Source organism: Bos indicus, chromosome 1, assembly GCF_029378745.1.
Source record: "Bos indicus isolate NIAB-ARS_2022 breed Sahiwal x Tharparkar chromosome 1, NIAB-ARS_B.indTharparkar_mat_pri_1.0, whole genome shotgun sequence".
NCBI lineage: Eukaryota > Metazoa > Chordata > Mammalia > Artiodactyla > Bovidae > Bos > Bos indicus.
The window spans coordinates 72,768,851-72,792,996 of record NC_091760.1 but is presented as its reverse complement, the minus strand read 5'-3'; the positions used below and the strand labels follow the sequence as shown (position 1 = coordinate 72,792,996).

The window sequence follows — 24,146 nt, the reverse complement described above, 5'->3', positions numbered from 1 at the left end:
CTTGCCTGGAGGATTCCAGAGATGGCGGAGCCTGGTGGGCTGCCGTCTGTGGGGTCACACAGAGTCGGACACGACTGAAGCGACTTAGCATAGCAATGACGTGAATATATTTTCCATGTGAGACAAGAGGTGAGACTTTTAGGAGCCAGAGGGTAGGATGTGGTAGACAGAATAACGGCCTCCCAAAGAGGTCAACATCCTTGTCCCCAGAACCTGTGAAAATGTAAGGTTATGCTGTACAGGGGAACTAAAGCAGCAAACAGAATTAAGGTTAATTAATAATCATGTGACCTTGAGATGAGAAAATTATCCTGGGATTATCTGGGTAAGTCCAATGTTACCAGAGTCCTTATAAGTGAAAAAGGAAGACAGATTGTCAGAGTCATTGCTGGCTTTGAAGACAGAAGAGGGCCATGAACTGTGAAATATGACCAGACTCTTGAAACTAGAAAAGCAAAAGCAACGATCTTCCCTGAATCTTCTAGAAACAATTGCAGTCCTGCCAACACCTTGATTTTAACTAAGACAGACCTGTATTGAAACTCTGACCTCCAGATCTGTAAGATAATAAATTTGTATTGTCTAAGCCACTGAATTTGGGATAATTTGTTGTAGCAGCAATAGGAAGCTAACAAAGTTTATTCAGAGACTGGACTAGGATGATCATCTACCACTCTGTCTACCTAACAAAGGAAAGAATTAACCCTCTCTGGAGAAAGATATCATCCAAAGCATCTTCAGTTTTTCACGGTATACAGCATTAAATTAAAAACCGGGCCCACCAAAAGAAAGAACTAAATAACAACCAGAAGGAAATATAAAACAAATAGAAACAGAATCACTGATGAGCCAGATACTGATTTTATTAGATAGGGACTTAAAAGTGGCAATAATTAATACAGTCATGAAACGAGAGAAAAACTAGCAAGAAATACATGAAAAGCTAGCAATTTTCATCAAAGAACAAGACTCTATACAGAACAAAATCAAATGAAATGTCCAAAAGTAAAAAGATGAATTAAAAACTCCACAGATAGGTTTAACAGCAGTTTATAAACAGCAGAAGATGAGGGAATACAAGTCAATTAAAATATCCTATTTCTCCATTAAGAGTAATATTTCAAAAAAGAGCAAGAGACATGTAAGACACAGCAAAAAAAAATTTAACGTATGTGGAGCTGAGTCCTAGAAGAAGAGAAGTGTAGCAGAAGGCAACATTTAGAGAGATAACAGGAATTTTACAAATGGATGAGATACTCTACAAACCCCATATATTGAAGAAACCCTACAAGCCCCAAGCACGATGACAATAGAAACCACATCTACATGTATCAAGCTAAAACTGAAAGTCAGTCAAAGAAAAAAACACTTAAGAGCAGCCAGAGGAAAACAGACACATTATGCTCCAAAGAGCAATAATAAGACAAAAAAACTTGCAACATAAATGATAAAAATATAAACAAAAGACAATGAAATGACATTGTGCTTTAAAAAAAAAAGCCAACCTATTATTCTATGCTTTGGGAAAATAGCTTTCAAACATCAAAGAAAAACAAAGGCTTTTTCAGACAAACAGAGATGGCTCTTTGCCCAGTAGATAAATGCCATAGGAGGTGCTCACAGTAAATGATAAACGTGCTAAGAAGTATCTTAATTCATTTCATTCATATAAAACTATTATCTGACCATAACCAATAACATCTAGTCTCCTTATAATTAAATACTTTGATTCAAAAATTCATATAAATGGATTAACTTACTATAAAGCTTCCCTTTGAACATAAAACTGAAAATCAAAGTAAAACAATATATCACCAAGTTAAAAACTATTTTTTAAAACACGGAAAGTTTTATTTAAAAATGAACATGGAGAATTCCCTGATGGTCCACAATTTCACTGTCAAGGGCACAGGTTCAACCCCTGGTCAAGGAACTAAGATTTCACAAAACCCAAGTAATTAAGTATTAGTGGCTCAGTTGTGTCCTACTCTTTGCCAACCCCATGAACTATAACCCAATAGGCTCCTCAGCCCACAGAACTCTCCAGGCAAGAATACTGCAATGGGTAGCCATTCCTTTCTCCAGGGGATCTTCCCAACCCAGGGACTGAACTCAGGTCTCCTTGTACTGCAGGCCAATCCTTTAGCATCTGAGACACCACAGAAGTCCACAAGAAGCAAGGTGCAGCCAAAAACAGAACACATTTCTGACTAGAAATAAAATATCAAAATTATTAGTTCCATCAACTTTAATTTTACACGAGTCAACTTAAAAAGTATGCACACCCTGCCCACATCTCATCTGAAAGTGACGCTAAAATATGTACAAATTAAATCCTGTGAAGTTGAGTGTCCTAGTGCCTGCTTTTGGCTGAACTATTTTACCATCTTTTTTTATTTTTAAACTTTACAATATTGTATTGGTTTTGCCAAATATCGAAATGAATCCGCCACAGGTATACACGTGTTCCCCATCCTGAACCCTCCTCCCTCCTCCCTCCCCATACCATCCCTCTGGGTCGTCCCAGTGCACCAGCCCCAAGCATCCAGTATCGTGTATAGGACCTGGACTGGCGACTCGTTTCATATATGATATTATACATATTTCAATGCCATTCTCTCAATATTTTGCCATTTTTTTAAACTTCAACATTGAAGAGTAACTTTTTAGGCAGTGAAAAAAAAATTTATATTTAAATTTGAGTATGTCTGTGGCATCACAGAAAATATAAAAACTTCAAACAGAAAAACTGACTGTATTTCAACAAAGAATCCTGCTGTATTTCAGGTACAAATTACTACAAAAGTATAGTCAAGTCAATCCTTTCTATAAGAATTTCCTCATGTATTCATTTACCCAAATCTTTACAGATGTTAAACTTGCGTCATCTCACCTGTCTAACCTCCAAAGCCTAGCTATAATTCAATGGAAAAGGAGTCATGTGCTCTCAAGTACATGCACTTCCTCACAGTACTTTTCTTCCACCACCTATCACTTTGCTTTTCCTCTGTCTGGTCATCATTCAGGATTTAAATCCTTAAGGCACTGTGTCCTTAGCTGTTTTTCTCCTCCTCCTATTATTCTTTTGTTCAACCTTCCTTCTTAAATACGCTACACATAAAATCTACCTCCGGTGCTTTTTAAGGACCTTTACTGCTCTCCTTCTACAAAGCGAAGTTTATCCTTCTACTTCCATTGTTTCATCATCCACAGCACAGATGATTTTCATGTTTCCAAGTAACATGCCTAATCCTTCATACATACTAGATTCTTCCAACCCTTTATTATTACCACATGAGCATGCCAGCAACCTTAAGTAAACCATTCAAGCTTCTCTTCAAGAAAACAAGAGATAGAGGAAGGGGACTCAGCATTATTAACTGTGTACTCTTCACCTACTTCCATGAAAGGCATTTTGAATTTGCAGTAATGCATTGTTGTTCTCCCTGAGCCTAGGTAGAAGAAACCTACCCAAGGTCTCAACATCAGTAAGTGAAAGAGAAGTGAAACAGGTAATCAGCCTCCAGAACCCACCTACTTGGGTCTACATTCACTACCATAAAAGAGTATTCTCCAGTAGAAGCTGTGCTTTGCATACCAACAGCACACAACCTCCAGTTAAACATCACAGATAAAATACACCCATTTATCTCCATTTTCTCAAAAAAATCTAATTAAAATGACAGAAGGTGGGGAGTTAATACAAAGGACAAAAAATAGAAACAGTAATGGTTAGCAGCACAATTCTAGAAACTGAAAGGCAAATAAAAGAACAGTAACTCAGACCAGAAAAAGCCAAACCCTGAGACATCAAAGTACACTGGTGAAGCCAATTTCAAGAAAGAAGATTCACCATATAGAAGCCCCAAACGGTTAGAGGCATGAAAATGGCATATGCCTCAAAATACAGGGATGGAGTTGGGAGGAGGAGGGAGGGTGAAAACAGAATTAGTTGAAATCTTATATTCATAAGGAGCAACCAGACTCTTCAGATCCCCACTCCAGTCCTCCAACTTGATATGACTACCCCTCTCCCATCCTGACAAAAAATGGGAGCTTTGTTTTCTGTAAAGGTTTATATACTAAAATCTAAAGTACTAATTAAAACTAAGTTAAAAATTCCCCATGAGAGAGAAACTCCAGTGAGAAGTCCCTACACCACAGGCCCTCTCCAGCCCCTTCTGTAGCTTGGTTATTGTTGTTCAGTCACTAAGGCAAGTCCAACGCTTTGCGACCCCATGAGCTGCAGCACGCCAGGTTTCCCTGTCCTTTACTATCTCCCTGAGTATGCTTAAACTCATGTCCACTGAGTCAGCGATGCCATCCAACCATCTCATCTTCTGTCGCCCCCTTCTCCTCTTGCCCTCAATCTTTCCCAGCAACAGGGTCTCTTCCAGTGAGCCAACTCTTGCATCAGGTGGCCCAAGTATTAGAGCTTTAGCACCAGCCCATCAAATGAATATTCAGGGTTGCCTTCCTTTAGGATGGACTGATTTGACCTCCCTGCTATCCAAGAGACTCTCAAGAGTCTTCTCCAGCACCATCGTTCAAAAGTATCAATTCTTCGGCATTCAGCTTTCTTTATGGTCCAACTCTCACATCCATACATGACTACTGGAAAAAACACACCTTTGACTATATGGACCTTTGCCAACAAAGTGATGTCTCTGCTTTTTATATGCTAAGTTTGTCATAGCTACTCTTCCAAGAAGCAACTGTCTTAATTTCACGGCTGCAGTCACCATCCGCATTGATTTCAGAAGCCAAGAAAATGAAATCTGACACTGTTTCCACATTTTCCCCATCTATTTGCCATAAAGCAATAGGACCAAATGCCACAATCTTCATTTTTTGAATGCTGAGTTCTAAGCCACCTTTTTCACTCTCCTCTTTCACCTTCATCAAGAGACTCTTTAGTTCCTCTTTACTTTCTGGCACTAAAGTGGTATAATCTGCATATTTAAGGCTGTTGATATTTCTCCGGGCAATTTTGATTCCAGTTTGTGATTCATCCAGCCCAGCATTTCACATGATATATTCCCTGGTGGCTCAGACAGTAAAGCATCTGCCTACAATGTGGGAGACCCGGATTCAATCCCTGGGTCAGGAAGATCTCCTGGAGAAGGAAATGGCAACCCACTCCAGTATTCTTGCCTGGAAAATCCCATGGATGGAAGAGCCTGGTGGGCTACAGTCCATGGGGTCACAAAGAGTCGGACACGACTGAGCGACTTCACTATCACTATCTATTCTGCATGTAAGTTAAATAATGAGGGTGACAATACACAGCCTTGACGCACTCCTTTCCCAATTTTGAACCAGTCTGTTGTTCCATATTCAATTCTAACTGTTGCTCCTGACCTTCACACAGGTTTCTCAGGAGGCAGGTAATGTGGTCTAGTATTCCCATCTCATTGAGAATATTCCTAGCTAGTTTCCTGAAATTCAGCACTTACATTCTATCTACCAAGAATAGAAGATGGCTCTTTAAGATAAATAAGAAAAGTCCTAAAAATACTGACATTTGAAGTGGTCCCAATGAAAATACTACCCTGTAGTAAAACTCGCCAGACAACCCATAACAAAATACAGCATACTTCCAGTAACTTTTTAAGTGCCTCTTTGATGTAAACAGAGAGCCAAAGATCAACAGAAAATTTCTAAAAGATCAAAACAAACAACAACAAACAAATCAAAACTTTAGAGGAAAATAATTCAGAGAAATTGAATTATTTCTGTTCACTATGACTAATTTCTTCAGATGTATAAGGAAAGCTCTTGAAAAATTTGTTTTTGTTTAGTAGCTAAGTTTGTCCAACTCTTTGTGACCCATGAACTGTAGCCCGCCAGGGTCCTGTGTCCATGGGATTTCCTAGGCAAGAATGCTAGAGTGGGTGGCCATTTCCTTCTCCAGGATTCTGGGTCGAACCCTGGGTCAGGGATCAAACCCACGTCTCCTGAATTGGCAAGAGGATTCTTTACGACTGGGCCACCTGGAAAGCCCCTTGAAGAATAGGTTGACGTTAAAACATATACATACACATATATATGTATTTATACACACACACACATATATATACATGTGTGTATATATATATATATGCATATATATATATATACACATAAGAAGGAAATGGCAATCCACTCCAGTACTCTTGCCTAGAAAATTCCAGGAGGAGCCTGGTGGGCTACAGTCCATGGGGTCGCAAAGAGTGGGACACAACTGAGCAACTTCACTTTCACTTTCATTATATATACACACACACACATACATATACATAAATATATTCAGAATAACAAAGAATTTTTGAAAACTAAGATTAGGAAATAATTTGGATACATCATCCAGAACAAAAAGATAAATAGGAAATGGGAGAAAAAGAATTCATTCAAAATATGAATACAAGAATAAAAGATAAAAAAAGAGGGAAAGAAATTATCAAAGAAATAATATGATTCCTCAGAACTAAAATACATGAGTTTTCAGATTGAGAGGAAGTGTCCAAGACAATAAATAAAAAATACCCACCTAAAGGCATATCATTATGAAATTTCAGAATATCAGGAGTAAAGAAAAAAATCTAAAAAAAACTTCAGAAACAACAACAAAAAATAAAAATCAAGAAATAAAAACAGTACCACTTGCCCACAGCAACCCTGAAAACCAGAAGACAGTGGTGCAATGCCTTCAAATTCTGAAAGAAAATGGTTTCAGTCTACAATCCTATATACATTTCCATACAGGTAAAGTCTAAAACAAACAAACAAAAAATGCACCTTTTTGAGGGAGAGTAATGGAAATGGCACTCTGCCAAAATAAGCAAATAGAAAAGACAACAACATGAAAATCAAGAAAAGCAAATCCAATACATGAATGACAGAGGGAATTTCCATATCAAAAATAAAGGTAATCAAGAAAATAAAGACAAGCTGCAGACTGGGGAAAAATTTTTCCAAACTACATATCTAATAAAGGACTGTTTTTCAAAATGTATGAAGGACTCTTAAATCCCAGTAAGAAAACTAACAAATCAGGACATGGCAGTCCAGGGGATGTGAGTTGGTTCCCTCATTGGGGTAATAAGATCCCACAAGCAGCCAAAAAAAGAAAACAAACAATTCAATTAAAAAATGGTTCAAAGACCTTAAAAGACATCTTGACAAAGAAGAAACACAGATGGCAAATAAGCACATGAAAAGAAGCTATACATCATACACAATCAGAGAAATGCAAATTAAAATGAGATACCACTATATACCTATCAGAATGCCCAAACTTCAGAATACAACAACACGAAATGCTGGTGAGAAGGTAGAGAAATAGGAACTCTCAATCACTGTTCTTGATAAAGTATCCGGCACAGCCACTCTGGAAGAAGGTTTGGAAGTTTCTTGAAATACTAAACATTCTTACAACACTTTTCATACAGTCCAGCAATTGTCTCCTTAGTACTTAGCCAAATGAGAGGAAAATTTACGTTGACACAGAAACCTTTATTTAAATATAATATCAGCTTTATTCATAACTGCCAAAACATGAAAGCAACCAAGATGTCCTTTGATAGGAGAATATATAAACTGTGGTATATCCTGACATTGGTCTTGTATTCTGTGGCCTTGTGAACTTATTAGTTCTGTTTGATTTGTGTGCATTCCTTAAGATTTTCTACATACAAGATACAGTCAGCCCTCCATGTCCTTGGATGCAGAACCCACAGATACAGACGGTTGACTATACTATACCATTTTTTGCAAGGAACTTGAACATCTACAGATTTTTATATCTGCAGGGGTCCTGGAACCAATTCCCATGGATATCAAGACACAAGTGTATATAATCTAATCTACTTTTAAGTAGAGATGAATTTACTACTTTTTTCCTTATATTTTTTTCCTTTATTCTTCTTTCTTGCCTCACTGCTCTGGCTACATGCTCCACTACACTGTTGAATAGAAGTATGAAGAAGAAACTTTTTTTTGATCTTAGAGAAAAACTTTTTCACCATTAAATAAGATGTTAGCTCACAATGTTTTACAGCTGTCCTTTACCAGGCTGAGGAAGCTTTCTATTCCTAGTTTATTGAGTATTTTCATCATAAAAATGGGTTTTATTTAGTCAAATACTTTCCCTGCATCTATGAGATGATTACATGGTGTTTATCCTTTGTTCTATTGTTTATTGCATTGATTTTTGCACTCCTGCGATAAGTCCCACTTGGTCACGCTGTAAAATCCTTTCTATATGTTGTTACATTCGGTTTGCTAATATTTTACTGATGACTTTTGTACCTGTATTCATAACAGATATTGAACTGTACTTTTCTTATATCTTTGTTTCCTTAACATATCTTTAGCTCTGGTAGCAGGGTAATACTGGACCCAGAGAATCAGCTGGGAAGCAAGACTTCCTCTTCTACTTCTTGGAAGAGTTTATGAAGGATTGTTGTTAATTCATCTTTAAATATTTGACAGAATTCATCAGTGAAGCCATCTTGGTCTGGGTTTTCCTTTTGAGGAAGCTTTTTGATTACTAATTCAATGTCTTATGTCCACGTAGATTTTCAATTTCTTCTTGAATCATTTTAGTAGTTTGTGTCTTTCTACAACCCAGATAATCACGAAGATGTGATCACTCACCTACAGCCAGACATCCTGGAATGCGAAGTCAAGTGGGCCTTAGGAAGAAGCATCACTATGAACAAAGCTAGTGGAGGTGATGGAATTCCAGTTGAGCTATTTCAAGTCCTAAAAATTGATGCTGTGAAAGTGCTGCACTCAATTGCCAGCAAATATGGAAAACTCAGCAGTAGCCACAGGACTGGAAAAGGTCAGTTTTCATTCCAATGCCAAAGAAGGCTCAAAATACTGCAAAATTGCCCTCATCTCACACGCTAGCAAAGTAATGCTCAAAATTTTCCAAGCCAGGCTTCAACAACACGTGAACCGTGAACTTCCAGATGTTCAAGCTAGTTGTAGAAAAGGTAGAGGAACCAGAGGTCAAATTGCCAACATCCGTCGGATCATCGAAAAAGCAAGCAAGTTCCAGAAAAATATCTATTTCTGCTTTATTGACTATGCCAAAGCCTTAGACTATGTGGATCACCACAAACTGTGGAAAAATTCTTCAAGAGGTGGGAATACCAGATCACCTGACCCACTTCCTGAGAAATCTGTAAGCAGGTCAGGAAAAAACAGTTAGAACTGGACATGGAACAATAGACTGGTTCCAAATCGGGGAAGGAGTACATCAAGGCAGTATATATTGTCACCCTGCTTATTTAATTTATACGCAGAGTACATCATGAAAATAGCTGGGCTGGATGAGGCACAAGCTGGAATCAAGACTGCAGGGAGAAATATCAATAACCTCAGATATGCAGATGACATCACCCTTATGGCAGAAAGCAAAGAAGAAGTAAAGAGCCTCTTGATGAAAGTGAAAGAGGAGAGTGAAAAAGTTGGCTTTAAAATTCAACATTCAGAAAACTAAGATCATGGCATCTGGTCCCATCACTTCATGGCAAATAGATAGGGAAACAATGGAAACAGTTACAGACTTTACTTTTTTGGGGCTCCAAAATCACTGCAGATGGTGATTGCAGCGATGAAATTAAAAGACACTTGCTCCTTGGAAGAAAAGTTATAACCAACCTATACAGCTTATTAAAAAGCAGAGACATTACTTTGCCAACAAAGGTCCGTCTAGTCAAAGCTATGGTTTTTCCAATAGTCATGTACGGATGTGAGAGTTGGATTATAAAAGAAAGCTGAACGCTGAAGAATTGACGCTTTTGAACTGTGGTGTTAGAGAAGACTCTTGAGAGTCCCTTGGACTGTAAGGAGATCTAACCAGTCCATCCTAAAGGAAATCAGTCCTGAATGATTTGGAAGGACTGATTCATTGGAAGGACTGATGCTGAAGCTGAAATGCCAATACTTTGGCCCCCTGATGTGAAGAACTGACTCACTGGAAAATACCCTGATGCTGGAAAAGACTGAAGGTGGGAGAAGGGGATGACAGAGGATGAGACAGTTGAATGGCATCACCGACTCAATGGACACGAGTTTGAGTGAACTCCAGGAGTTGATGATAGACAGAGAGGCCTGGCGTGCTGCAGTCCATGGAGTCGCAAAGAGTCGGACACGACTGAGTGACTAAACTGAACTGAACTGAGGAATATATATATATATCCATTTCATCTCCTTTAAGTAATTTATTATTTGAATAACAGACTTCCTTTGTGGCTCAGCTGGTAAAGAATCCACCTGCAATGCCAGAGACCTGGGTTTGATCCCTGGGTTGGGAAGATCCCCTGGAGAAGGGAAAGGCTACCCACTCTAGTATTCTGGCCTGGAGAATTCCATGGACTGTATAGTCCATGGGGTCGCAAAGTCGGACACGACTGAATGACTTTCACTCACTATCTAAATAACTTATTCATAGCACTCTCATAATCTCTCTTATTTTTATAAGACAGCATTGATGTCCCCTCTTTCGGTACTAAATCTATTTACTTCTAGATTAAGAAATTGGAAAAGTAGAAACCTGAGAAAAGTAAAAGACTGAGTCTTCTTCTTCAATATCTTGGTCTAGCTACAGAGTCTTCCCTGGTGGCTCAGATGGTAAAGCATCTGCCTGCAATGTGGGAGACCACCCGGGTTCGATCCCTGGGTTGGGAAGATCTCCTGGAGAAGCAAACGGCAACCCACTCCAGTACTCTTGCCTGGAGAATCCCACGGACGGAGGAGCCTGGTAGGCTACAGTCCATGGGGTCACAAAGAGTCCGACATGACTGAGCAACTTCACTTTCACTTTCACTAATAACCAACTTCTAATTTCATTGATTTCCTCTATCATTGTTCTAGTCTCAATTTTCATTTATTTCTGCTCTAGTCTTCTTTACTTCCTCCCTTTCCCTGCTTTGAGATTAGTTTGCTCTTCTTTTTCTAGTTTCTTAAGATGAAAGGTTAGATCATTGATTTGAGATTTTTCTTCTTTTTAATATAGGTGTTTATACATATAAATTTCCCTCCAAGGACTGCTTTAGCTGCACCCATGAGTTTGGTATGTTGTGTTTTTGTTTTCATTTGTCTGAAAATACTTTATTTCCCTGTCATTTCTTCTTTGATCCACTAGTTATTGAAGAGTATGTTACTCGGTTTTTTCAAATTTTGAATTTCTCAGATTTCCTTCTTTTACTTACTTCTAATTTCATTCCATTGTGGCCAAAGAACTTATTTTGCATGATTTCAATCCTTTTAAATTTGTTGAAGCCTGTTTAGTGGCTTAATTTATTTATAGAAAATGTTTTCATGTATACTGGAGAAGAATATGAAGCCTGAAGTATTCTATAGATATCTATTAAATCTGTTTTTGATTTATAGTATTGTTCACATCTCATATCTGCCTGTTGACCATCTGCCTAGCTGTTCTACCCATTATTGAAAGTATTATGTCTCTGACTATTATCATTGGATTTTCTACTTCTCCCTTAACTTCCATCATTTTTTGCTTCCTGTATTTTGCTGCTGCTGCTGCTGCTAAGTCACTTCAGTCGTGTCTGACTCTGTGTGACACCATAGACGGCAGCCCACCAGGCTCCCCCATCCCTGGGATTCTCCAGGCAAGAACACTGGAGTCGGTTGCCATTTCCTTCTCCAGTGCATGAAAGCGAAAAGTGAAAGTGAAGTCGCTCAGTCGTGTCCAACCCTTAGCGACCCCATGGACTGCAGCCCACCAGGCTCCTCTGTCCATGGGATTTTCCAGGCAAGAGTACTGGCATGGGTCACCATTTCCTTCTCTGTCCTGTATTTTGAGGCTCTGCTAAGTGTATATGTTTGTAAGTATATGTCTTCCTGATGGATTGACCCCTTTATCATTATAAAATATCCTTTATCTTTAGTAATTTTTATCATAAAGTCTATTTACATATAGCCACTCCAGCTCTCTTGTGGGTATTGCTCGCATCATTTATCTTTTTCTATCCTTTACTTTCAACCTATTAATATTTGTATCTTTCAATCTAAAGTAATTCTCTAATAAACAGCATGTAGGTGGCTCATCATTGAAATTTTACACAATAAAAAGTTTTAAATATATAAGGCCAAAATACATAGAAAAACATACCATCTTCTGATATTAAGGCAGCTATAATATTATAAAGACAAAATATTCAAGAATTATATTTTTTGAAAAAAACAGTAATAAAGGAAAAGTTGACCCACCCAGATATCATAACAAAGTATAAAATGTTACAGCTAATATATTAACAGTATTTGCAGAAGAACAGACAATTACTTTGGTAGAAAAGAGTAGAATCCAGAAAAAGACCCATGTTCATATACATGTATGTATATGCACATATGTGTATAATTTTAAAGCAATGGTTAAAGATGGATTATTCAGTGAAAGGTATCTGGACAAGGACCTCCATTAGGAAGAAAATAAAATAGGATTATCCCTCACACTCAGAACTAAATCCAGTTGCATTACATGAAACTAAAAATTGCTATAAATAGAACATATCCTATAATAATGGGAATGGGAACACTTTTCTAGGCAATCCATGAAAGCCAGTTTTTAAATATCTGTATAATAAAAGACATCATACACACAGTTAACACAAATTTAGTTAATGTAACAGAGCCTGTAGCTTGAAAGACACAGTAAAAGACTGAATTCACTTCCAAGTCCACCACTTGAAAGTCCACCATTAAGAAAGTCAATTTAACTTCTCAAAATATCCAGTTTGGCATCTTTTTAAACACTTTAAAAACAAAAATTATAATTCCCCATCATAATATATTTTAACATTAAATGAGACGGTAGTTGTAAAAACATACTAGAGTATGAGATCTGGCAGGTTATAAGAGCTTGTTCTTCCTTGTTTCAACTTAAGCTGATACTACATTAAATGAAGAATTAGAAGCTGCAATAAGGAATAGCTGGATTCCTATATTTTGGTTCATGACAGAACTACTTTAAAACACCATTCTACCATTTCTGAAATAAGAACACATTTTGCTTCATCTCTTGCCCACTATATTTTCCATGTGTAAATTACCAATTATTAAGAGTGTATTTGTTCTAAATATGGGAGGATAAGTAGCACATCAGTCAAGACTGGCACTTGCTTAATAGCAAAACAGAATGTGCACCTGCACACACACATGTGTGATGTCTTTCACACATTAAAACCTTTCACCCTAAAACATCTTTTTAAGATTTTTGTCCTAAGTTACTGATCAAGCATCATATCTGAAACAGAATCCAACAAAAAATCTTCAGAATGGTGCAAAATAAACACTGTTAAGGATAAACAATAAATGTTCCATATAAAGATGCAACATTTTCATATTTGGGCAATAAATTAGAGCGAATCTTCCACAATTCAAAGCTTCCCATGTAGCTCAGTCAGTAAAGCATCTGCCTGCAATGCAGGAGACCTGGGTTCAATCCCTGGGTCGGGAAGCTCCCCTGGAGAAGGGAATGGCGATCCACTCCAGTGGACTGCCCGGAGAATCCCATGGACATAGGAACCTGGCAGGCCACAGTTCACTGGATATCGAGAGTCAGACACAGCTTAGCGCTATCTTTCTTTCTTTCCACAATTCAAAAACCACTAATTAATTCGACTCTTTATTTCAAACAAAATATTCACTTCCTGAGTGAACCATATGTTTATATAAAGAAAAAGCACAATTCTTATAAAATTTTTATAAAATTTTAAAGCACACTTACACATACAATTTAGGACAGACCCAAACAAGTTCAAAGTTCTTCAACAAACAGTCAAAATGGTTAATTTCCACTTTATTTTTTTGACATACTTTTAAAAAGTATACTTAATTAAATGCATCCACTTTCCTGTAGATTTTAAATGAAAAAGATTCTGACCTTTAGAGTGGCTTTTAAAAAACTAAGAGAACCCAAAATTACACAAAGAAATGTGCCTTCCAATCTAAAAACAAAACAAAATGTTCACAGGAATGTAAAATGTAACCACAGACTTTATTCAAATTACGAAAAACAATGTTGCAACTTCAATATCCTTCTCTCCCTATTTCAACCAGTTTTCCTCCTGTTTTCCTTATCAATTTAACAGGGAAATTAACGTTTAAAGCTTGACCACTGGTGAAAATTTTCTTCAGCAGGCGCTGCCATTTACATTGATTCTACAACATTCAAGACAGTTATGTCCACATACCAGACTTTAATGCCACAAATTCATTTGTGAAAGATAATAAAAATAGGAATTAGTTTTAAAACAGCACAACAGATCAGAACACTACAAGGAATAAATAGTACAGCTGCCCTACTGTCAAAAAAGCCCAACCGTCACAAATTTTCTGATACAAATACTTCAAAATATCAAAGTACAAAATGCTCTTGAAAATTTCTCTTATACATAAGCATAGAATAAAGACCTCTGAAATATTATTTTCAAATGCTATAGAAACCTACACAGTAATGGAGTTATAACTAGGAATATATATGATGAGACTTTTATTTCCTGGCAAATCTGATCTAGTCTCACAAACATATACAATATATTAGAGTTCTGTGAATCTTGGTTTCTCTTCCCAATTTGCAGTCAAGAGTAAATGGAATACTGGAAACAACTCTTGAAAATCCCTAATGTCTTAATTAATACAGAATAGATATTATACTAAAGCTTAACAAACGCTTACTACAAAACTCCATACAACTTAATCAGTATCTTTTCCTCTTACTTTACATTCAATTACTCTTTTATTTCAAAAACAAAGACAGAACATGGTTTATGACCAAAAGCAGTACCTAGAAGCATTCCCAAATAACTTTTCTCAACTTTTTTTAAATGAAACTTAAAATGCAAAACAAACTGAGCACAAAGTCACATTCCTTAGACCAAAAAAAAAATATATATATATTGTGACTACATCATTACTCAGTAACAGCTGGGTCACATTAATAAAAATTCCACCAAAAAATAGAACTTTTTAAGGTACACTTTAAAAATTACTTCCTTTGCCACACAGTCCTGAAATCTAACTTGCAAAGCTGTCGTAAAGTATCCATTTGTACCTCCTGAGTCTGTCTACTCACGCAAAACATCAAGTTTTAAAAACTAACACCAACAACATCCTTCTCTCCACCCCACCATGTGTACCTTTTTACAAGCAATAGCCCTAAGTTCCAAATAAAATTAGCATCAAAAAATAAACAAAAACCAAAGGACACTGTCTTAGAAGTAGGAGTTAATCATTAAGTTTTACAATACTTTTCTTTGCTTTTCACTGGGGTAAAAAAAAAAAAAGTGTGGGGGGCGGGGACAAATCAAATTAACATTGATAAAGATGAGAACAGTTCGTTCCAAGGCAGAGGATGCAGGAATTTACAACCCAGGCTTGCCCTAAAGATCAGCGGGCATCAATGCTCAGGAGACGCTTTCAAGACATGTCACTGTTCTAACGGAAGTTTTGAAGGCCTTATTTTTAAGGCCCAAGGACAGCCCTATAAATGCAGTGTAAAACACAACCTAGCAAAACCCCATTCTTCAAAACAATTCAAGAGTTTTCTAAGATGCCCCTAACCGAAAGAGCTTGGGCTCTGGACACCCTCAGGGTAGCCGGCTCTCCAGGGAGGGAGGCCAGCCCATGTAAATCGGACTGCCACCAAGTCAGTTTATGTGACAGATCCACTGGGAGCATCCGACGGTGACCGGGGCCCTCCTGGGCCGACGCTGTGGAAGAGGAACAGAAATGCAATCTTCAGGGCCCTCCTACTTCCGTTCTCAAAACAGAAATGCACTGTTTCTCCTAGTCCTCACCCCTCAGCCCGGTACTCTCGACAGCGGTGCCCCCTTCAAAGAGCTTAGGTGGAAAGCAAAGCCTAAGAGTCTAGGACCACAGTGGATAGAATAAGGCTGGTCAAACACTCCCACCCCCGACTCCCGTACAAATCAACCGCCAGCGCCTTCCTAGAAGCCCCCCTGGCCGGGGACCAGCCAGCGGCAGAAATCGATGTTCCAGTTCGCCCCCCAGTCCTTCTTCCTAGGGGTAGGGGGAGCGGAAAAGCGCGAAGAGGAACTAAGTGAACTGCAGGAGGGTGCCCTGCAAGCTCCCTCAAAGAGGGGCTGGTGTGGGGGTGGAAACGAAGAAGGAGCGGAAGGAAGGGGAAAGGACGAGCGGCCAGAGGAAGGGGAGAGCGCGCGCCCGCAAAGGGCACGAGTCTTCGGGGACGCGGCTGCACCCCAGTTCCTTGAAACGGGTGCGCCCAGCTTCTTGGGCGCTCCGCCCTGAGCAGAGGCCGAGGAAGGGGCAAAAGGAGGCGACGTGCCCCTCCTGGCCCAGCCTCGCCCCTCACGAAGGGCTGGTCGGGGCTGTCGAGCCCTCTCTGGGTGAGAGCCACAGCAACGGCCGCACGCCCCGTCGGAGGGCGCGGACTGCGGGGCCCCCCGCGCGTTCCGCTGGCCGGCTTTCACGCCCCCACCGCCGGAGGAGCCAGCTCCGGGTGACGCCGGCCCGGAGACGGGCGGCTGCGCCGGTTACCTGAAACGGGGCGAGTCTTTCAGACACTCCTCGAAATCCACCGTCATCTTCATCCTGCCTCCGCCTCGCCTCGCAGGGGACACTGGAATAGCCGAGGGAGGCGCGGGAGCGGCTGAGCTGGGGACGCAGACGGCTACGGCGGGCGCACGGCCGCGACTAGCGCTGCGCGGAGCTGCGGAGGGCGAGTCGTCCGCTGGTCATAGCAGCCCCGAAGACCGTGGCGGCAGCGACTGCTAGTCAGGCCCCAGTCCGGCCCCTCTTCCTCCCGCCCCCAGCAGAGCGCCTGCCTCGGGGAAACGGCCCAGGACTGACAGCCTCAGCCAGCCAGCCACAAACCCAGCGGCCAATGGGAGGGGCTTTCGGCCGCACCGCCTGCGGGCGCTCGGGCAACGCGCCTGAGCGACGGTAGAGCGAGCCAATAAACAGCGCGACCGTGGGAGCCGCCTTGCCACAAGCATTCCCGAAGGCCAACCAGGATGCACGGGCGTCGTTAGGCGGGACGCATTGGTTGCTGGGAGGCCTGCAGCTGAGGCTCCTTGGGAAGGAAGTCACGTGGCTGCGGGCCGCGCTTCCCCTAGAGCCCCCCTCCTCCTCTCCTGCTTCTCCAGCCCCGCCCTGCTGAGCTGCCAACGCGGAGGAGCCGCCGCCTGCAGGTCTAAGGAAGAAGAGTTGATTTTGACGGTAGCTCTGACAGAAATCTGAAAAGGTTGAGTCGAGATTATAAAAGGAAGAGATAGGCTTAGCCACCTCTTCCTTTCAGTTTACAGAAACTGAGGCCAGGAAAGGAGCGCGGATAACTTTAATGATACAGTCCATCTTTCACTTACTGGCTTCATCACTTAACGATTTGAAAGTATCTCCCATGTTTATATTTTCATATAACCAGAGACTGCTTTCTGAAGGAGCTGGCATTCGGGGTGGGCATGGAAAGATCAGAAGGATTTAGACAGGTATGTAAGGCAGGGCTTTCTGTGTAGAGGAACCGCTTTCAAAACCACAGAAGACATTCCTCCTTACTGACGCCTTTCTCTCAGTAGCCTTTGCCAGTTTTAAGATGAGAGAGTTCTAAGAATACAGGCTCATTTACTCCAATTTGCAACACCTACCCCCTGATACACGACTTTTCTAGGAGCCGCTGTAAGATATTCATCATCTGATCCTTATAATAACCCCCAGTCCCATACTTCTGATTCTTAGATTCCATGGATTCAGCAGTTCAGTCGCTCAGTTGTCTCCAACTTTTTGCGACCCCATGGACAGTAGCATGCCAGGCCTTCCTGCCCGTCACGAACTCCGGAAGCCTGCTCAAACTCATGTCCATCCAGTCAGTGATGCTATCCAACCATCTCATCCTCTGTCGTCCCCTTCTCCTCCTGCCTTCAATCTTGCCCAGCATCAGGGTCTTTTCCAATGAGTCAGTTCTTTGCATCATGTGGCCAAAATACTGAAACGTCAGCATCTGTCCTTCCAAAGAATATTCAGGACTGATTTCCTTTAGGATTGACTAGTTTGATGTCCTTGCAGTCCAAGGGACTCTCAAGAGCCTTCTCCAACACCACAGTCCAAAAGCATCAGTTCTTCCGCATTCAGCTTTCTTTATGGTCCAACTCTTACATCCATACATGACTACTGGAAAAACCATAGCTTTGACTAGATGGAACTTTGGAGGCAAAGTAATGTGCCATGGATTCATGGCATGTAAGTAAAAAGTACCATGGCTACACTGTATTTAAGTATATACTTTTAAACCCAACCTAAAAATCATATCTGTGAAAATGCACAGGGAAGGTGTTAGAACAGCATCATGGTTCTGGAGGTAAGCTGGATTTGCCTCATTAAATGTTTGGTGTCCTCAGGCACTTCAGTTAGTCAAGACAATCTCTTCTAGATTTGTAACCATTATGTCAAATTTAGAGAGTTGGCCATTTCTATAATTGTATTCCTGATGCAGGGCAACTCATCTGTTTGTACAACATGTCAATGCTTCAACACCAATGTAACCTTTTGGAAGACACCTTTCTCACTGCAAAATGAAGATAACACCACTGATCTGATAGCGTTGTCTTGAGGCTGTCCAAAGGCATTTAACACAGTGCCACATTGTAATCATTCAGTAAATGTTGCCTATTATCATAATTGTACCACTTTCATCTTCAGTACCATAATCAGAGGTTAAGTTTACGTCTTCTCACTTCCCCTGCCTAAAGTCTTATATAACCCTTTGACCATCTGTTTAAGTATAGCATGATGGCATACTGGTTTTCATAACTTAGTTATATCTTGATCTCTTTATCACCTTTAGAAATTAACAGCATACTTTTGAGATGTTTCAAAGAATATATCAGTGTTATATATGTTTCTTATTTGTTTATAAGCTTGGTTTCTTTTTTTTAAATTACATTGCACATGCCTAGAATCTACACAGCTTCTCTTAATAACTAGAAACTATTGACAGTTAAATGTTTGGTGTCCTCAGGCACTTCAGTCAGGACAATCTCTTCTAGATTTGTAACCATTATGTCAAATTTAGAGAGTTGGCCGTTTCTACAATAATTGTATTCCTGATGCATGACAACTCATCTGTATGTATAACGTCTATGCTTCAACACCAGTGTAACCTTTTGGAAGACACTTAACATGACACTTTGAGATTCAAATTAAACTGCATAGCACAATCAATGCAAATAATTCAACTAAGCTTATTATAAAATGAACATCTTTCTGTGGATAGCTAAATTTGCATATACCCAGTTAGTGATGGTTCCAAATTGGGAAAGGAGTACATCAAGGCTGCATATTGTCACCCTGCTTATTTAACTTATACGCAGAGTACATCATGCGAAATGTACAAGCTGGAATCACTGGGAGAAATATCAATAACCTCAGATATGCAGCTGACACCACCCTTATGGCCAAAAGCAAAGAAGAACTAAAGAACCTCTTGATGAAAATGAGAGTGAAAAAGTTGGCTTAAAACTCAACATTCAGAAAACTAAGATCATGGCATCCGGTCCAGTCCCATAACTTCGTGGCAAATAGATGGGGAAACAATGGAAACAGAGACTTTTTTTTTTTTTTTTTGGCTCCAAAATCACTGCAGATGGTGACTGCAGCCATGAAACTAAAGATGCTTGCTCCTTGGAAGAAAAGCTATGACCAACCTAGACAGCATATTAAAAAGCAAAGACGTTGCTTTGCCGACAAAAGTCCATCTAGTCAAAGTTATGGTTTTTCCAGTAGTCATGTATGGATGTGAGAGTTGGACTGTAAAGAAGGCTGAGTGCCAAAGAATTGAGGCTTTGAACTGTGGTGTTGAAGAAAACTCTTGAGAGTCCCTTGGACTGCAAGGAGATCAAACCAGTCTATTCTAATGGAAATCAGTCCTGAATATTCATTGGAAGGACTGATGCTGAAGCTGAAACTCCAATACTGTGGCACCTGATGTGAAGAATTGACTCACTGGAAAAGACACTGATGCTGGGCAAGATTGAAGGCAGGAGAAGAAGGGGACGACAGAGGATGAGATGGTCGGATGGCATCACTGACTCTATGGACATGAGTTTGAGGAAGCTGCAGGAGTTGGTGATGGACAGGGAAGCCTGGTGTGCTATATAGTCCATGGGATCACAAAGAGTCAGACACGACCGAGTGACTGAACTGAACTGAGTTAGTGATAACACTGTCACAATTCTTCTTTGCCCTATAAAGCAAGCATTTTGGGGTGTCAGTTGTAAGATATATCCTAAATCAAGAATATTAAAAGTGAGATAGGGTATAAACACTGAATGCTAGAACAGAAGAAATACAATATTATTTCTCTTATAATAATGGAAACCAAGGCCCCAGGATATAAAAATAATTTGCAGGTGACTCAGGCCCCATGATGCCCACCAACTGCAAACTGCCCACTCTCCCTTTAGAACTCAGCCTTTGCAGTTGTGGTTCTGTCTGCCTGTGAAGCACTTCCTTTTCATCTCTTCTTTAAAGTGCAGCTCATATGCCACCTCTTTCAGGAAGCCTTCTATTTGCCAAAATACAGACCACTCTTTTTAACACAGTGAAAGTCAGTTTCCAGGCCCAGTTAGAGGATATAAATGATCAAAACTTAAATTTCTTTCAATTTTCTTCTCCCTGGACTTCCCAGTTCCCTCCTCGGAATCCCCTGGAATCCTGAATACCCATAGCCCTTCCCAGAATGCTTCTGATTTCGTCTGAGAATACTTTTGACTATACTTTTGACTCAAGCAGAGGTTGTTCAGTCCTCCTTCTCTGATCCTTCTGGGCCAGAATACATAATCACCAAGAGTCTAACTCTTGACAGGAACTTATAATTTATATTCCACCTTCATGAAAGAATTTCTTCTCTTTTGAAGCTAATATCATCTAACTAAACCACTCTTACTTTCTTCACTGCTGTTGCCCACCAATTTCCTAGTAACTCCCTTCATTAGCCTGGCTAATTGCATTGCAAATTATTTCAAGAAAATGGAGTTATGATGAAGGTAACCATGAGCAGCTATTGAAACTGGGAAGCCCAGAAACCCAGGCATCTCTGAGCACTGGTTCCCCTCTCCTTAGCAGCTGTATCCTCTCTCTTTCTCGCCTACTCCCCAACGCCCACCAGTTTCCTCTTTGTTCTCTTAGAGATTCTGTTCGCCTGTGAACCTGGCTTGTATATAAGCCCTTATTGCTACTTGTTCCTTCAACAGGTTGGTTGTCAGATGGCTATAGGGGCCAACAGATCATGTAAATGAATGAAGCTGACCAGGTGTAAGCATATGGAGTGGGGGAGACCACGGTGAAGGGGAAAGCATGTGCCCTGTGTTCTATGTAGCTTCAGTCGGTTTTTGCCATTTTCAGATTTTCACATTTTACAAGAGAAACCAAAGAGATTTCAATATAAAACATTCCAATCCTCAAACGCAGGCAACACGTTCAAAATATTAGAAAACATTTCACAAGTCCTAAAAATGTTTCAGGATCACTGTACAACATCTGCTAAATATTTCTTGACAATTCTTGATGTATCCTTTCAACCTATGCTCCTGGAGCTTATCATTTTAATCTGTTTTCCAATTTCCAGATCCCAGGAGAAAATCCGATTAACCCAGTTCATCTTTTCATGACAGGTCATACAGGTCCCTAGCAAGCTGATAGAAAGGCAGGATAACTCAACTGAATCACTTGTACAGGAATGGGGTCAGGATGGGGGATGTGGTAGAGCTGACTGCTAGACAAGGCAATTTCCCTAAAAGAATGTGTTGATGACTGGGTCTCATAAAATACAGCTAATAAACGCTCATCTAAGACTTTGGCCTCTGACTCACAGTGTTCCACCCCAACTCCTACCCTCAGCTAAGGTGATTTCAACATTCACTCATTCCTTCTTCATTCAATAATATCCATTGAGTGTACTCTGGCCAAACCCTGTGGTAGGCACTGAGGTTTACAGGTGAAATAAACAAGTGTCTCCTGTCTAGAGCTGTCAGACCAGAGTGGGGAACATGTGATAAGTTGTAGGCCAGGAGCACGCACAAGGGGTTACTCAACTCTGATGGTCATTTCTCCTGGGGAAGAAAATAAGGTTTCTTATACCTTATCAGTAGGTCTGAGATTATATCACTGTATTCAGTAGTTCAAGACTTGAACACTACATTCTAAAGAGTTTCATCTGTCTTTGTACCATTTATCTGCTGCCATATCTCTGGCACACTGATGCAATGACTCTTCCCAAACTGCCACTCAAGCTGTGGCCCACCCCTCCATGATCTGTAGATAATTTTGCCTTCAAGGTAAACAGGAATCATTACGTAGGAATACCCTTTCCAGAACTGCCCCACATACTCATCTGCATTCCCATCTTGCTTGCTTCTTACCCACCTGTCTCAGAGGAAAGTGTATCTCTTCCTTGTGCTCTGACCCTCCTCACCCTTCCCAGTCTCCTCTTATCCTCACCCTTTCTCTCCACTGAAAGAAATAGAAGCATACATCCTCTGTATCCAAAAAGATCAGTTTTCTTATAAGAGAAACTATTTGAGTAAGGCAAAAGTAAAGAGCTCATGATAAAATGGGATGATTTCACCTGGAATGGGGATGGCAGGCTTTCCATGGACCTTGGGAAGTAGTTGCAATCAGGCCCTGTAAAGCCTGGATGCTCCCTCTGTAAATAAGATACACATAGCAGTGCCCGACAATGTCTGATTCATCCAGGCTGTATAACAGAATTCCCTTTAGACCTGTTCTGTTTGTTTGTTTTAATGTAGACATGTGGGCCCTACTTATTAAATCAGTTTTTCCAGAGGTGAGCTGGGGTTTAAGTCCCCCAGATGATTCTGATGCACAACCTTCATAATTGAAACTCAATAAATGTTACCTATTGCTCATTTTGTAACCACAGGACCTACCACAGTCCCTGTTGGGTCTGTACTTCAGTACAGTCTGCACCCTCTGCTGTTCTTCTTCCTTCCACCCTCTTCCTATCTTCCCGTCTTTATTACATAGTAAGAAGACTTACTCTCTGCCCAGCTACAAGCCCTATAGATCCAAAACACCAAAGATTCTAAGCATTTGCTTCCTAACTTTTTGATTTGACTATGGTCTATTTCATAACCACCACATTTAATTCAGCCTCAGATCCTGTTAACTTTTTCTTGCTCTTGAATCTCTGCCCACCTTCCAATCCTCAACGCTACAACCTTGGTTCCGGCCTTCAATATCCCTTCCCAGAATTATTTTAAATAAGATAACTGGACTCCTTGCTCATTGTAGGCTGAATTGTGTTCCTGTGAAGTTTATATGTTGAAGCTCTGTCTCCAGTACGTCAGAATGTGACCGAATTGGAGATAGGGCATTTAGGAAGTTAAATGCACCTATAAGGGTGGGGCCCTCACTTAGTGTGACTGATGTCCTTACAAGAAGAGGAAGAGGCACCAGGGACATAGACACACAGAGAAAAGGCCAAGCAAGGACACAAGGAGAAGACACCTGTGGGCAAGGCAAAGAGAGAGGCCTCAGGATATACCTGCCAACGCCTTGATTTTGGACTTCCAGACTCCAGAACTGTGAGAAAACAACTTCTGTGGTTTCGGGCACCTAGCCTGTGGTATTTGTTATGGCAGCCCTAGCAAACTAATACAGTCACTCTGTCTTTGAATGGCTCTGGGTATCTGGGGAATCCTCCACTTAGCAGAGCCAACATACCACCATCAAAGCCAGAAGATGAACATTGGGGTACACGTGTCTCTTTCCCTTCTGGTTTCCTCAGTGTGTATGCCCAGCAGTGGGATTGCTGGATCATAAGGCAGTTCTATTTCCAGTTTTTTAAGGAATCTCCACACTGTTCTCCATAGTGGCTGTACTAGTTTGCATTCCCACCAACAGTGTAAGAGGGTTCCCTTTTCTCCACACCCTCTCCAGCATTTATTATTTGTAGACTTTTGGATCGCAGCCATTCTGACTGGTGTGAAATGGTACCTCATAGTGGTTTTGATTTGCATTTCTCTGATAATGAGTGATGTTGAGCATCTTTTCATGTGTTTGTTAGCCATCTGTATGTCTTCTTTGGAGAAATGTCTATTTAGTTCTTTGGCCCATTTTTTGATTGGGTCATTTAT

The 24,146-nt window shown here is 40.4% G+C and overlaps 1 protein-coding gene across 4 annotated transcripts in view; it reads right to left on the bottom strand.

Moving 5' to 3' along the window:
• Positions 1 to 16,854, bottom strand: part of ACAP2 (ArfGAP with coiled-coil, ankyrin repeat and PH domains 2) — a 171,905-nt gene extending 155,051 nt beyond the window's left edge. For 3 of the 4 annotated variants that reach the window (XM_070789553.1, XM_019957630.2, XM_070789558.1), the window contains exon 1: positions 16,534 to 16,854. Coding sequence is in view for 3 of the 4 variants with exons in the window: in XM_019957630.2 (XP_019813189.1) it covers positions 16,534 to 16,586 (53 nt within the window). In the remaining variant the exon portion in view is untranslated. The remainder of the gene's footprint in view (positions 1 to 16,533) is intronic. The other variant, XM_019957639.2, reaches the window with a different exon arrangement.
• Positions 16,855 to 24,146: the final 7,292 nt, after the last annotated feature.